General features: G+C 42.9%; 2 protein-coding genes across 4 annotated transcripts in view; one reads left to right on the forward strand and one right to left on the reverse strand.

The window, feature by feature from the left end:
- SKIC3 (SKI3 subunit of superkiller complex) overlaps positions 1 to 4670 on the reverse strand; it is a 57375-nt gene extending 52705 nt beyond the window's left edge. Inside the window, exons 1-3 of one of the 2 annotated variants that reach the window (XM_066616138.1) lie at positions 4586 to 4670; positions 2225 to 2316; positions 1518 to 1661 (exon numbers count right to left, since the gene is read on the reverse strand). In XM_066616138.1, the coding sequence (XP_066472235.1) occupies positions 1518 to 1661; positions 2225 to 2314 (234 nt within the window). In that variant the 5' untranslated portion in view covers positions 2315 to 2316; positions 4586 to 4670. Of the gene's footprint in view, positions 1 to 1517; positions 1662 to 2224; positions 2320 to 4585 lie in introns of both variants that reach the window. The other variant, XM_066616139.1, reaches the window with a different exon arrangement.
- A 2254-nt stretch (positions 4671 to 6924) lies between these two features.
- Positions 6925 to 16111, forward strand: part of ARSK (arylsulfatase family member K) — a 59154-nt gene continuing 49967 nt past the window's right edge. Inside the window, exons 1-3 of one of the 2 annotated variants that reach the window (XM_066616142.1) lie at positions 6925 to 7496; positions 10679 to 10808; positions 13421 to 13580. In XM_066616142.1, coding sequence (XP_066472239.1) covers positions 7320 to 7496; positions 10679 to 10808; positions 13421 to 13580 — 467 coding nt within the window. In that variant the 5' untranslated portion in view covers positions 6925 to 7319. The remainder of the gene's footprint in view (positions 7497 to 10678; positions 10809 to 13420; positions 13581 to 16111) is intronic. The other variant, XM_066616141.1, reaches the window with a different exon arrangement.

Raw genomic sequence — 16111 nt, forward strand, 5'->3', positions numbered from 1 at the left:
CTCCCGCCCATGCAAGAACTTAGTGGCTCTCAAACTCTCCCAGAGAGTTTGAGAACCACTGCTATATACAATTACCTCTGATTGAGGTACTCAATATAGTAGGACTTACTTCTGAGTAAATAAGCACAGGATTGTGTTACACCATTAACCCGCTTCACTTCCTCAGGGCACTATCCACATGTACATTGAATTTTCCATTTCACTGTCATTTCCAAAATACAGCTATGCTGTTATTTAATACTGGATGAAACACAGTAATTTAATAGGAGATGTGACATTTTCTGTTAAGCTTCTCAAACATATGATCAACAAAATCATATGCAGCATTTGGCTTTGTAAAGAGAATTCAGGCCTGCCAAAGGGGAATTTCTCTATTTGGTTGCCTCACCATTTAGAATTTTGCAAACCTCTATTTCAAACATCTTGTCCCTCAAGCTTAAACTACCTTGATGTCTCTGGCCATTCTTCAAGAAAAATATTCACTGTTTCTGTCACCCTCTCCTGTATCTTCTCCAGCTTTATCAAGTCTTTTGTAACATAAGGCAAACTGTATATAGAGAGTGCTTTGCATATTATTGCAGTTATTAACTACTTTACCATGTATCATATACCCATTTTATGAGATCATTCCAAGAAATTTGCAGTTCAATCCTTTGCATGTTTATTTTAGGTTTAGTGGGGCTTACTCTTAAGTAAGAATGTAAAGGACTGCAGATATATGGTATAGAGACTGACCATTAAACACGCTGTGCAAGTTGACGCTGTGCAACTGCACAATCCTATCTGTCTTGCTTCCCTATCCTGAATTTCTTTCCTGTCTTACAGGACAGATTCCCTTATAACATATCACAGGTTCAATGTCTGTTTAACACAGATGGAGATGAGAAAAAAGTAAAATACATGTAGGCTGACACTAAGAGTAGAATAAGAATTCATGCTGCATTATGCTGATGCATTAAGCAAGATAGAACAGAAAATATCCGTTTTGTTAAATGCAGTCAAGAAAAGTGTCATATTTAAGTTCCAAACTGCTTCTCAGATCAGCTTTCATGTCATTGACCCTGGAATGTCTGCTTCTCCCACCCTGTAAATAGTACACAAGGGTTGTACTAACCCTATCCAGATTGGCTCTATGATAAGGAGGATAGAAGGGCTTTACCCTACATCCCATCATACTCCACCAAAGGGGGATTTTTTCCCAGGGCAAGTAGCATATGTACTGGCAGGGGCTGATCCAGACTGGGACCATGACGGGTGGTATGGGTCCTCCTGCCGTGATCCAGGTCTGAATCGGGTCTCAGCTCACATGCTATTTACAGGGGGAAAAACCAAGTATGCCAAAGCCAATAATGTGATTCAAGTCACATTTAGTTAGACCATAAGTCACACAGAAGACTATTGAATTTAGGACAACATACCACGGCAAGTTTTTCCATAATATTTACATTTAATTTCTTATGCTCAACATAGAAGCCCATGTCACACAGTATGAACAATTGGATGAATCACATTCATACCTGCCATGCCAGCAATTGTCCTGGTTCAAGCTCAGCAGCCTTTTTGTAGGCACCTTGGGCTTGGTCAGGCTGTTCCAGCTCAGCAGCTGCCAGACCAACAAATACCCAGGCATTGTAGTTATTTTTCTCCTGTTTCAATACTGCCTGCAAAGTTCAAATAAAAAAACATTGAAATATTTTATCTGTAATACAGATGGAAAAATAATCAATAAAATATTCCACTTCTGAGAAAGAAAAGCAGAACTCCCCCCCCCCCCGCCCCCGTGCATCATCTTGCTATGTCTCTTATCCTTAGAGGTTCAGGGTAATCTATGTCTATGAGAGACTGCCCATAGCTTAGTGCAACAAAACATGCAAAATGCATGCAAAATGTCCCAGGTTCAATCTCTGGCATCAAAGGTTCACAAGTAGCTGGGCTGGCTGAGAAAGACCTCTGCTTGAGCCCTTGGAGCACCGATTTTCAGCTACTGTACCATGGCACATTGGTGTGCCATGAATGGTCCACAGGTGTGCTGAGGGAGTTTGGGGGAGGTCATTTTTTATTATTATTATTATAATCCCCATAAGGCTAATTAATATAAGGCTAATTAAATCCCCATAGGGATTTTTACAATTTGAAAGAAGGTTCTATCTTTCAAGAAACCACAACATTCAATAGGGCCATCACCCTTAGAAAATTTCCATTTTGCATTTGAGTGCTAGTTTACCTTGCAGTGTTTCAGTGCTTCTTTATATTCTTTATTTCTTATTGCATCTCTGGCACTCTTCAATGCTGCTTTCACTTCCTTGTTTGACATAACTACTGGTAACATTAACAGAAGAAAAATTATGCTGTGTATCAAAGCATTTTGCAAATTATTCTGACAGCTCACACTAAATTTTGTATTCATCAATACAAACTGCAAGTTTATCTGAAACAGATAAGGAGGAAATGTGGTTCATAGATACATTATGTATGGATATTTCAATCTTCTATTCTTTATCACATTTTTGCTTCTCTATAAAATAAGGAATAAAGTCAGCCCTACGGATAGCCCAGCTCAGGTGGGGAAGGCACTTTGACCTGACACACATTACACCAGCAGTACTTCCAAATTATACACATTGAATTTAATGTTACTCCTAAAACAGTATTTACTAAATTGCAAACTGAATTATGAGGAATACATTTCCCAGGTCATGAGAATCAAGTTGAAGTTATATGGAGATATCCCACAGGTCCAGTTTTCTTACAACTATTCTATAAGGCAAGCCATCCTTATAATCTATACAGGCCGTGCCTCGTTACCCACGGGTGTTCTTACTCGGAACCCTCAGTGGATGCCAAATCTGTGGGAAAATAGCTTTAAAGACCCACTTCTAGGTTTCTTGCTCCTTTATTGTCTATATTAGTGGTTGCCCATGTTTTTACACTTGAGTACCCCTTGGCAGCCCATTTCCATAAATTGTACCCTTCGTATTAGCAAAACGTTTGTAATTAATATAGTTGCTGTTATTTCAAATTTAAAAGTTTTCAACTGCTGATCCATATCTGATAACACACAAATTGATGACCAGAAACTAGCAGTTGCTGGGGCTTTCACAACCAGCTAACTGCCTGCCTTGACAGCCCTGCAAGGCAATCAAGACCTGCCTTTTTCTGCCATTATTCAATTCTTTTTCAAGTACCTCTAAAGGTCCTGGCAAGTACCCCTGGGGGTACACACACCCCAGGTTGGGAACTACTGGTCTATATACCAATGCATTCTGGGGTGACACTATCCTGCATTCAACCACTAGATGGAATGAATAATGGAATCTAGTGGAATGAAATTGTAACTATGAGGCAAGGTCCTGGCAAGTACCCCTGGGGGTACACATACCCCAGGTTGGGAACTACTGGTCTATATACCAATGCATTCTGGGGTGACACTATCCTGCATTCAACCACTAGATGGAATGAATAATGGAATCTAGTGGAATGAAATTATAACTACTTGTATTTAACAGAGAAAAGGTGGGAAATTGGATTTTGAAGCTTTTTCCCTTGCTACAAGGCATTTAAAGGTGGATCTGTATCAGGGGTGAGTCAAATCAGAGGATATCAAATTAGCAGATACTAAGGTTCCATCTATATATTAAAGGTTCCACCGATATATTAAAGATGGGAGAGTGGAAATTGATTGGTTTGCCTATAGCCACCTATAATTCATCCTGCATTTTGAGATTTTGAACTGTTATCTTCCCAATTTGCAACTAATATCTCCACCATTATTATTATTTAAACCATTCCATTGTGTATAAGGCACTGTACAGACTGAGTTGTCATATGGGCAAAAACAGACAGAGCTCTGCCCCAAATAAGTGATCATCTGAAATACTCAGTGACAAAATAGCAGGAGGTGGAAATAAAGGCAAATGGGAATACATAAGAGGCCAAGTCAGAGATCATGATGAAAAGGGGGGGGGGGCAGAGTTCATTGAGACAGACTATTCAAATTTGATGTTGAACCAACAGGTGGGAGTTACCTAAGTCTTCATTAACACAGGACACAGTCCTCAAAATTCCTGACCCTAACCCACGTTTTCCCCCACTGGTTTCCTCAGCAGAGTAGGGACATTTGGTGGGTGGGAAGGCAGGTGAGGCAGAGCCTCCCCACCAGAGTCCTTCGAAAAGTACCACTGCCGTGTAAGGCACCTGAGCACCCACAACCCATGCACAAAGCATGGAGAGAGTGGAGGGCATGGAGTGCATGAGTTGTGGGTGCCTGGGCACCTCACACGCGACTGCTTTTTGAAGGACCCCGGTGGGGAGGCTCTGCCTCACCTGCCTCTCCACCCGCTGTGTGTCCCTGCAGCAGGTGGGGAGGCTCTGCCTCACCTGCCTCCCCACCCGCTGTGTGTCCCTGCAGCAGGTGGGGAGGCTCTGCCTCACCTGCCTCCCCACCCACTGCATGTTCCAGTAGCAGAGTCCAGCTCAGATTTTAAACTCTGGGCAATCCTAGGCCTTCTGAAACACAGCAGCTGCGCTATCCCGGGTCCATGAACAGAGGCCTCTGCCCGAATCCGCACAGTACTCACTCACTCACCGGCTGTCACCACCCACTGCCACAACTACTGCCAGCCAACAACCATTGCCCTGCACTCGCGAAAAGGCGCATGCGTGTGGAGCCTTTCTCCACCCCTCCCTTCTTTGGATGTGACGTAAGCGGTTTGCTGCTCAAGTCCCACCCCCGTGGTACGATGGGAGTTGTAGTTCACCAGGACCTCTTTCCCAACATAGTACTGTACAGTCATAGCGTAGAATCTATCGATTCTGTCATCCAGTTGGATACTCACGCAGCCTGGCTTGCAACTGCACTTGGAAATTGTTTCAAGCTCTGCGAAGGGAAAGTCAATCAGCTTTCAAACTGAGTTTTATTTCCTTTTAAATTTTAAGTCCACATGGAATAAGACATGAGTTTGAAAGACATGAAATTTTTGTCTTTGTTTTCATGTTTCTTAAGGGATCCTTAATCCTTAAGGGAGGCCAGAATGTGAAGCCAGATCGGATTGAAACACCTTGAATGTAGTAGTTCTTGAAAGAAAGAACCTTCTTTGAAATTGTAAAAATCCCTATTTAAATAGGGATTTAGATAAAGCCTGCCTATGTAAACCGCCTTGAATAAAGTCTTGAATAAAGACCAAGAAAGGCGGTATATAAATACCTGTTATTATTATTATTTATTATTATCCTGCTCTACCACAGCTGTCCCTGCATTCCTCCACTGTATGGGGAGCTACCTCTTCTAAGAGCAGGAGAGAGGAGGAAAAATCTCAGTAAAAACAGCCAGGAATGTCTCCAGACAAGGACACTGTGACTGTAGCATCACTCTCTAGGCTCTCTTATCCCTTACCCCTTTGCATTGCAACTATGGGAGTTGTAGTTCTCCTGCATGCATTTATTTCCCTTTATTTGGCATGACAGAAGTTGATGCCCTTTGCTCCAGGGTGACCAGATGTCTTCTTTTTCCAGGACATGTCCTCTTTTTTAGCCTCGTGTCCTAGAAAAGAACTTAGGGCTGCAATCCTATCCACACATATGTGAGAGAATCCCCCATTGGTTATAATGGAATTTACTTCTGAGTCACAAGTATAATAGGACTTACTTCTGATGCATAGGATTGAGCTGCATTTCATTTAATCATATGGCAAGATGCAGCACCAATATATAAAATGCACAATACATTATTAAAATGGGACAAGCAATAAATTATTAAAACCCACATGATGAATAAAATTATGAAAAAAAAATTGCATTATATGTTGAATATGAGCAGTTACTAAATAAGTAGGCCTATGGCCAAATATCTAAACTGGGCTGTAAACGTCCTCTTTTTTCCTTGAGAGTGGCCCCTGCAGGCAGCACATACCCCTTTTGGAATTAATAAATTATGTAATAAATGATATGCAATATAGTTTTAAATTTAATAGTAAGTAATATAGTGTTTACGTTAACCACATGAAATCAATATACAAGTGTTTTCAGCTTTTATTTTGCCATGTCCTACATTTTTTGTGGATGTCCTACATTTTGGGGTATCTTGTCCTCTTTGGCTGCAGGACCTAGGAGAGGGGGTAAAGGGGGCCCAGGAGCCAAAGGAGGGGGCCCAGAAAGTTCCTGGGATCTGACATTTTCATATCTCACCTGAACTTGCTGCCTTCGCATGATGCTGGGGCACAGTCACATTCATGCAGTGTTAACTGCTGCTGCAAGCCATGCACACCAGGCCCAGGAACGCATCCATGACCCTCTTTAACACAGTGTCAAATCTGGGAGGAAACTGGCCTGCCACAGTAGCTTTTTGGCTTGTGGATCCCATAACCATGAAGCAGAGTATAGAAGCTCAGGGACCCAGCTGTGGGGCTACAGCTGCTGCAGAAGTTCACTTCGGTCCATTCTAGTGTGAGCCTAATTTTCTGCAATGGATTTTCCATATTTCAAAGATTTTAGAGAGACTTAGGAGTGTGTTTGGTTTTCAATACTACTTTATCTAGCTGCCAATGCCGCATGGTTGGGTAGACCTGTGTTCTGCCTAGTAGAAGCCTAGTAGACCTGGGCTCCAAGGACATATTGTGGCTGTCAGCACCCTCTCCCTGCCTTATTTTGCCCCCCCCCTCTTTTATCCCTGTAGTCAGTGGCATAGCTCAGGGACATGCGGTGGATGGGGAGGCAGGTGAAATAGAGCCTCCCCACTGGAGTGCTTCGAAAAGCATCACCGTCATGTGAGGCACCCACAACCCACGAGCTCTGCCTCCCCACCCACCGCAGGTAAAGGGGGGTGCAATGCAAAACAGTAAGTTTTGCAGGGAGCCTCCCCGGGGTGTGCAGGCGGCCCCTCCCCCTGGGAGCCTTTCAGGGCGATGGCAGCCAAAGGGAGGCGTTCTCCGCGGTGAGGCTCCCTCCCTGCAAAACTTAGTGCTTTGCACCCCCCCCTCTAGCTACGCCACTGCCTAGAGCGTGGAAGCTTTGCACCCCCTCTAGCTACGCCACTGCCTGGAGCGTGGAAAGCTCTAGCCCCCTCTTTTTGGAACCTATTTGCAAAAGCAATGGACTTCCCCCTCCCCATTTCTCCCCCACCACGCACGATGGGAGTCTGATGCGGCAGAGCTTGCCAGGAAACCGCAATGAGCCACTCGCCCTCCCTGAACTTCTTCCCTTGGACGGGCCAGCAGCGCAGGCACAGTCCCGTTGCCATTCTGTAGCCTCCTGACCAGAGGGGGGGGGGAGATGGTGCGGGAAAAGGGCCACTGAGCTCCTGGTTTGGCCGTAAGGAAGCAGAGATGGGCAGGGAGAGCCTCCTCCCCCCACTCGCCGCTGCAAGCCCCGCAGTTGTCGCCCTGGTCCTCCTCCTGCTCCCGGGCTCTCCCCTTGGGGGAGCTGTGAAGGCGAGGCCTCTGCTCAGCGCTGATGGCAGCTGTGGAAAGCCTAACGTGGTGCTGGTGGTGAGCGATTCCTTCGTAAGTATTTGGGAAGGAAACCCTGTCTTGCTTCCCAGCGCATTTTCCTGCGGGGAAGGAATGTGAGGCTTTGTGCGTTGTATAAAAGACCTGCCTTTTCCAGCTGGACTCTACTCCTTGCCTTCTCTAACAGCCCAGTCCTATGCAGGCTTCCTCCCAAGTAAGCCTCACTGTATTCAGTGGGATTTACTTCTATGGATCGCAGCCCAACTGCCTGAGGCTACAATCCTATCCACCCTTTCCTGGGAGTAAGCCCCATTGACTATAATGGGACCTACTTCTGAGTAGGCACACATAGGATTGGGTTCTCAGGCTTCAATCCAATCCACACTTTCCTGGGGATAAGCCCCATTAACTATAATGGAACTTACTTCTGAATAGACACACATAGGATTGGGCTCATAGGCTACAATCCTATCTGCACTTTCCTGGGAGTAAGTCCCCACTGACTATAATGGGACTTACTTATGAGTAGACACGTGCATAGGATTGTGCTCTAAGCCTTCTTGTCTTTACCTGGAGGTGCTGCTTGCCTGGTGCTAGAGGCCTTCAAATGCACTCTATCCTGTTGCGTTGAAAATACAACATGGTTGCTAAACTTTCCCCATCAAGTCATTCTGGAACATGTTTACATCTGATACTGAATTTGCAAGACTCTTGGATAGAAAAGTGGGGAGGAGGAGTATGTTGTTGCCCAAATCCCTTAAATTGCTCTGTGTACACTAGGGGTCCCACCAGCACAGCTAACAGAATAACAGATCTGATATGAGTTATTTTGTAACATCTCTAAGGTCACATTCATATACAACAGCAATGACCTTTAAGCATCTTGACCAGTACATTCCAGACTGGCATGGGGCTCTTTTAGATGAGATTGTTTTCACAAGCGACTCTTGCTTGAATATAGATTAGATTGTTCCTTAGAAACCTACATTAAAAGACACAGAAGCCTTCAATTGAATAGAATAGGACTCACTAGTAATCTGCACTATACATCCCACCATCTTCTCCACCGGCATTGTCACCAACAGACAGGCCCACAAAATTGTTTCTAAACTGCTATCAACTTGGAATTTTTTTTAAGCATCTAGTCTAGTCCCTAGATCTGGAATTTGAACACTTATGAACACTTCAAACAACTTACAATTCAGAATCAAGCTACAGAGTTAGGAGGATCACATAACATACTTGTTGATTAATTGTGTCCAGATTTCGGGTTGAGAATTGTGAGTTTGAATTCTCTCACACTCCCTGTGCATACACGACCAAGCTAGATTAGAAGCTGCTTTCCTGATATGTCCAATTAAGATCCATTCATGTCCTCCTAACACCCACTTTGCCATTCCATTCAACTTCTGATCCAATTGGCTTGTTATCTGCAGTGCTTTGTACAACACATGTGCGCACAGTGGAAGAACAGTGGGGTACAGGAATCCATGTTTCAAAGCTTCCATGTTTTGGTGGAAACATGATTTGTAATATTACATAGATTCATCTCTAGGTGAAAGAAAGTATGTGTTATTCTCATAATGATGACTTGATCTGAAGAACCCGGTGGTGACTACCATTGGCCTGAGGGCTAAAGATCCCTGAGAGCTTGCATGCCTTGCCTCTCAGAATAAACACCATGGCAAGAGGATTATTAGCTTGGCCTGGACCATTGGTAGGGAAAATGGAGCAGAGACTGAAAAAGTGAGTGGTGGCCTTAGCCAGAGATCTAAGGGCCAAATCCTATCAAATTTTTGAATGCCAGTGGGGTGTGTACTGCATCCTGTGGTAGGGAGGCAGTCACAAAGGCCTCCTCAGTGTATGGGAAAATTTGAACTGCAGGGCTGCATTACAGCTGCACAGGTGCTGGAAAGTTGGATAGGACTGGGCCCAAAGAAGCTTCTGGAATTTATTACAAGCTGTGCTGGGGATCATTTCAATAAACATCAAGTTATAAATATATAAGTAAATAAATACTTTCAAGGAGGGAAAGATGGACATGGATGTAGTCAAGGTGGTGCGGAGCTCTAGGGCTTCTCCTATAGCAAGAAAGCTGAGCTTATCAGCAGGAGCTTCAGGTACTGCTTTTGAAATGTTGTTTTGTTGTTGTTAAAGAACTTTAGAGATGAAGAAGCATCAGGCTTAGCAGGATGTAAATTTGCCTAGGAGCCAGGGCTGGCCCATCCATGAAACCAACAAAAGTCATACCTTCAGGCAGTAGATTGGTGAAGAGCACTCTTCTCTGCCTACTTGCCTCCACTGCTGCTTTTCCTTCTACTTCCTGGATTAGAAAAGGAAGATGAGAGAGAGAGAGAGAGAGAGAGAAAGAGAGTAAGGAGAGTGCTGAGCTAGAACATTGAACAGTGGGAGGAGCAGAAGTTATCATTGCATAAGAGGGGTAGTATGTGCTCTGCTGCATCAGGCTAGACCAGGGGTGCCCAAACCCCAGGACAATTGTTTGACTGTTCACCTACTTGCTGTTTCACATCTGTGATGCAGCAGTGGCAGCAAAGGAAAGGCTGGCCTTGCTTTGTGCAAGGCCTTTTATAGGCCTTGAGCTACTGCAAGACCTTCATTCATTCATATAAGTTCCATCTCTAATAAATTCATTTATGTAAATTTATTCAAATTTTAAATATAAATTAATTCTTTTTTTTTCCTGGCCCCCGACACAATGTCAGAGAGATGATGTGGCCCTTCTGCCAAAATGTTTGGACACCCCTGGGCTAGACCGTGTCCTTCCCAAGGCCATGTACAGACCTTGTCCTTCCTGAGAGATGGCTCATGTAACATTGCTACAATCCTCTGCAAACTTACATGGGAGTGAGCACTGTTGAACGCAATGGGATTTCAGAGTAAACATGCATAGGATACGATTCTGATATACCTTTTACATTTATTTGGAATATTTTTTAAATTCTATTTTTCAAAATATTTGTTGCAACTTATTGCAAGAGTTTGGGATGAAACTGATCTTTAAATGAGGTTTAAAAAGTTTTAAAATAGAAATAAATGGCAGGAGAAGAAAATGCTCTAATTTAAAATTTTAAAGTTGATTTTGTTGTTGTTATGGTGTTATTGGGGTGTGTCATGACAAGCTCCTGCACTGAAACATTTGCGACTATATCACTGAAGACTGAATACAGATATTATAAACATATAAATGAATAAAGCCCATTTTGCTCTGCATGCAGGATGGAAGGCTGACATTTCACCCAGAAAATGAAACAGTAGCCTTGCCTTTTATAAATCTAATGGAAAGATATGGCAGTGTCTTTCTTAATGCCTACACCAATTCTCCAATATGCTGTCCTTCCCGTGCAGGTAAGCTCATATTTACAAAATAGATATCTGAGTAAAGCCTTTTTACATGCTAGCTTATCTTGGTTAAACCTAAAATTGTTTTGCTTGGATAAAGCCAGATCTTCTGTCTTCTTTTAATGTCTGTGTTCTGAATCTTTTGTTAGAATAACAGTAGCAAGAATTATTTTTCAAAAGTGTATTTTAAGTTAAACGACAATAGACAATTGTGTGGCTTTAAGAATGTGTTCTGTGACAGGAGATCAAAGTTATGGTCCTAGTTTATACTTACCTTGTGCCAGAGGGGTATGCACTCTGCCAGTACCATTGGTGCAAAAGTACTGTAAAGCACTTTGCAACAACGTGCCTTCTAGCAGCGCCAACACACAGAGAAGTTGAACCTGTTGGAGAAGGTAAGTCTGGCACAGAGCAGGGGGTCAGGGATGGGTTAGTGGGATGGGGCAGATCAGGCCCAGGTTCGCTGACATGGATCAACATGAACTTGCACCAGCAGTATCGCTGGTACAGGACTCAGTTGCAGGATGCAGTGTAGTACACACCTGTGGCAGCACCACTGCATGGGGTGGAAGAATTTAGTTAGGATTAGGCTGCCTGTGATTCAGTAATTCACACAAAGGTTTGAAATGGATTGAGACTACGCCTGTTGTCATTCCCTTTTTGTAAATGAATATATCATAGCTCAGGCACTCTATTTCAATGCGTTTTTATTCCCAATAATTTTTGACAATTAATAATTAATACAGGTATTTCTGTACCGCCTTGTCCTCAGATTTCTCCTCGGACTCTATTCAAGGCGGTTTACATAGGCAGGCAAATTTAAATCCCCGTAGGGATTTTTACAATTTGAAAGGTTCTATCTTTCAAGAAACCACAACACTCAGATGTTTCTTTCTTGATCTGGTCGCACATTCTGGCCTCCATCCTCCTATGCTCAGAGCAGATGGAGTAACTCGGTTCAGCTTGTCAGCTGCTTCAAGGTCGCACGGTGCTGGTAGCCTCAAACTGGCGACCTTTGGTTGTTATGTTCAGGTAAATGGAGGCTCAACCCTCTAGACCAGACCTCCTGCCTCTTAAGAAAGAGTGTTATTTGTGCCCTAGTGCAGTGGTTCCCAAACTTTTTTGTCTGGCAGCTCCCTTGACCCTCTGGGCTATTGGCCATGACTCCCTATTAGTGCTACAATCTTATACATTGTATAGGACTGGGTTTTTTGCAAGTATTCCATGGCTCTGGCTGGTTTCTGCGGCTCCTCGGGGAGCCACAGCTCACTGAGAACCACTGCCCTAGTGGAAGGCACATGCTGAAACATTTTCAGCTTCTCTTTACTCCTCTTTACTTCTTTAATCTTTACTTATTGCACTTGGTTGGAGTATTCTTTTGTGCTCCAGATAAGACAATCCACCAGCAGAATCCTGTTTCCACTTGTGTATCTCCTTTGCTGTACCATGGTATTGAGAAATTAATTTATCAATCATTAAAATTGAATTTCTATTTTATTTGTTTTTGATTTTATTGTACTTATTTTTTATTTGAAAGCTGTCTTGGGTGCACCTTTCTGGAGGTGGGAAGGTGGGAGGAAATTGCCTAAATTAATTATGATGCAGTTAGATTTGACTTCTACTTAAGAACACAAGAAGAGCCCCACTGGATCAGGCCATAGACCCATCTAGTCCAACTTCTTGTGTCTCACAGTGGCCTACCAGATGCCTCAGGGAGCACACAAGATAACAAGAGACCTGCATCCTGGTACCATCCTTTGCATTTGGCATTCTGGAGTAGCCTACTTCTAAAATCAGGAGGTTGCACGTACAGCCTTAACCTGTAACGGATTTATTTCTCCAGAAATTGGTCCAGTTCCCTTTTAAAGGCATCTAGGCCAGATGCCACAACCACATCCTGTGGCAAGGAGTTCCACAGACCAACCACATGCTGAGTAAAGAAATATTTTCTTTTGTCTGTCCTAACTCCCCCAACACTAAAAGTTATTGTCCCCTGGTTCTGGTGCTATGTGTAAGGGAAAAGAGCATCTCTCTATCCACTCTATCCATCCCCTGTGTAATTTTGTATGTCTCAATCATGTCCTTCCTCAGGCACCTTTTTTCTAGACTGAAGAGCCCCAAATGCTGTAGACTTTCCTCATAATTCGTGTAATTTCTTGCAATTTTCTGTGCTCTGCAAATTGTGGCAATTGCAGATTTTACATAATTTCTTTTGGGTTTTTTTTTCCTATCCTGAATAAGCAAGATGGTGACTTGTTGGAGAAGAAAGGTTCCTTGTGCTGTTGGAAAAAGCTCTTGCCACAGTCTTGCAATAGGAAATGTATGTTGGCAAGAGAGTCTGCCTAGGTTCTGGAAGGCAAGTGTTGTCTTCTGGGATTTTGCATAGGAACCCTCTTAGCTGCAATGATAGTTGTGTGCATCCAAGGGGAAAGCTGTGCAAACAAATCATTTTAGGTTGCAGTCTTATATACTTACCTGGGAGTAAGTTTCATTGGATTCAGTGAGGCTTACTTCAAAGGAGACTTGCCAATGTCTTCTGTGTAGCCTGCATAGGATTGTGCTGTTAATATGATTCAGTACCTTTATTATTAGCAATATACTCTAATCTGTTTTCTCAGCTATGTGGAGTGGCCTTTTCACTCACTTGACAGAGTCCTGGAATAATTTCAAGGGTTTAGAGCCAAATTACACAACATGGATGGACCTCATGGAAAAACATGGCTTCTATACTCAGCAGTATGGAAAACTAGATTATACTTCAGGACATCATTCACTAAGGTAAGCCAAGGAATAAAAGTGGTTTATTATTCATCATTACTATTCCATGTACAAAATGCTATTCAGTACTTATTTACTTTTATTCTGAGAACAACCCTTTGAAGGGGGCCAGCATTTTTGAGATGCAGGGGCAGTCCAAGATTTTACAAGTGCCTGAGGCAGATCCTATTCCCTCACCTGCCCTACACCTCAACCTCTTTGCACTACCTCTCAAGGGAGACACAAAGAGTCACTCCAAGTCCTCCTCCTTGTTAGCATGTTGTATTTGAAAGAGTGGGGTATGGATTAGAAAAGGAGAGGTTGGCTACTGCATCTCTTGATGCATCTCTGCTGCATTCCTTGATGATCCTCCATCTGTGGCCGACATCTCAGTTTGCATCATTATGAGGCTGTCCTTGTCAAGGACAGTCTAGTCCAGCAACTTCATGCAGGATGAAATTCCTACCAGCAATGATTTTTGTGAGGAATTTTTTCAAAAAGTGGTCTTCAGTCTTGTGGCTGAGCAGTTCTTTGAATCTGGAATCTCCCCGATAGGACACTGTCACACACTCATTTCTTCAACAGTGTTTTGCCTCTAAAGGAAGAGATTTGAACGAAGGCAGGTAGAAAAACAACCAAAACGTGAAGTGGTCTACAGCATTGGAGGTGACGTTCTGTATGGGAACATGACATTTTATTTACTTAAAGAATTCCCGTGGTATTTACAATGCTCATTGTGGGTATTGCGGGCAGTGGGTATTGGTATTCATACATCTGCAAATGTCTATGTCAAATCTTGGATAAGTTTTAGATTGGGTACAAGTGGCAGTATTAAAAATAATCACAGTACTGAGGGATAGTATCAATTTATAGAATTTAATAAGCTGATCCCAATATTTGTTGAAGTAGTGCTAGGAAATCACTATCTAAAGAATCAAAACATATATGCAATCTGTACAAATGCATGCGTGAGTCATATGCAGCTCCTGTGAAGTTCAGAAAACTGGATCAATACGTGTGCATTGCCCAAAGAGGAGTAGAAATTTGTTCACAAGAACTAAGTCCACTTAGGATATAATGCTTTTCAGAGTGCATACATATTATATATATGCCTATGCATTGATAGTGTATGCATTTGTCTTTCTATATTATATGCGTTTCTGTGTGTGTGTGTGTGTGTGCGTGTGTGTGTGTGTGAGAGAGAGAGAGAGAGAGAGAGAGATCAAATTTAAACAGATACCTTTACAATTTCAAAACCTGCAAAACATCTGGATTGAGAAGTAGTTGAGAAATATGAGTGTTTGGGGGCAGGAAAGAGGGGGAGAACTATTTGGAATGTAAAAAAGAGAGGGAGACTTGTTTGCAAGGCCAAACTATGGCCTTGCAAGTTGAGGCAGTCACCTTAGGCAGCATATTCATTGGCAGGAGCCAAGGCCCATGAGAGAGCAGGAGGTAATTTGAATCCAGGCCCAGGAGGCATAGGAGGAGGGCCAGGAATTTACTGCGATTTTACGTTTTCCTATCTCATCTGAAGTCACCAGATGTTGGAGGTGCTCCCGTGGGTGTGCAGCAGTGCTGCTGCTGCTGCGCCAGGCCGGGGAATGCATACATGACACTCCATTGGGAAGCCTGGTAGACTTGAACTCTAAAGACTACTCTGGCTGTTGTCACCTTCACCCTGCTCTGTTTCACCCAAAAGAAGCTTTGTACTCCCTTTTAAAATTCCTCTTAGAGGCTTTGACAGTGTATCCCATGCTTCAAGAATTATTTCAATAATCAGCTTTCAAGGCAGAAAGCAGAGTTTAATATCATTTGCTCTGGATCTTACTCCATACCTCTATCACCAAAGCTTTGGGGGATTATTAAAAGGCCAATGGGAATAGGTAGGAAGAGTCCACAGTATCTTCCGAGCAAAGCAAGACCGCACAGCTCTCTACCCTGCAGGTGGGGTAAGTCAATTTTCATGACAACTTGTCCTGTGCCTGGGTGGAGAGATTTTGAATGGACCATAATATACCAGATGAGAACCTCTTTTCTCTTCTGGGTGATCTGTTAACATATTTTGTGATCTATTAACATAACTGGAAAAGTTATTTAGTGTTCTGTGATGCAAATGTAGGAACAATCTAATAAGACTGATACAGGGTAATGAAAGCCATTTATGCTATGCAATTAGAACAAATTATTAGTTTAAAACCTAATGAGCAAGAGTTTAGCAGCTTAAAGGAAAAAACTTAAAATCCACATTACTGTCTCTGTTTGAAGAGGTTTGAAACTGCAGGTTGGCAGCTTTGCTAAAGTTAGCAGAATCTCAAGGAAGCTCTTGGCAGCATACCAAGGTATCCAGCAGGAGATAACAGTTCAGACAAGGCATTGCTTTGAAAATAGGGAGGGAAATTCCCATCTTGAGCTCCTTGCTTGTAACAGAGAAGCATTTTGCAGTTTTAAAATCATTATTCTTTCAGGCTTCTTTTAAACCAAAGGACAGTGGTATATACATATATTAAACACTAAGAGAGCTATTTAGAAGGTATTATACCAAAGCATCATAG

Source organism: Tiliqua scincoides, chromosome 2 (genome assembly GCF_035046505.1).
Source record: "Tiliqua scincoides isolate rTilSci1 chromosome 2, rTilSci1.hap2, whole genome shotgun sequence".
Classification (NCBI taxonomy): domain Eukaryota; kingdom Metazoa; phylum Chordata; class Lepidosauria; order Squamata; family Scincidae; genus Tiliqua; species Tiliqua scincoides.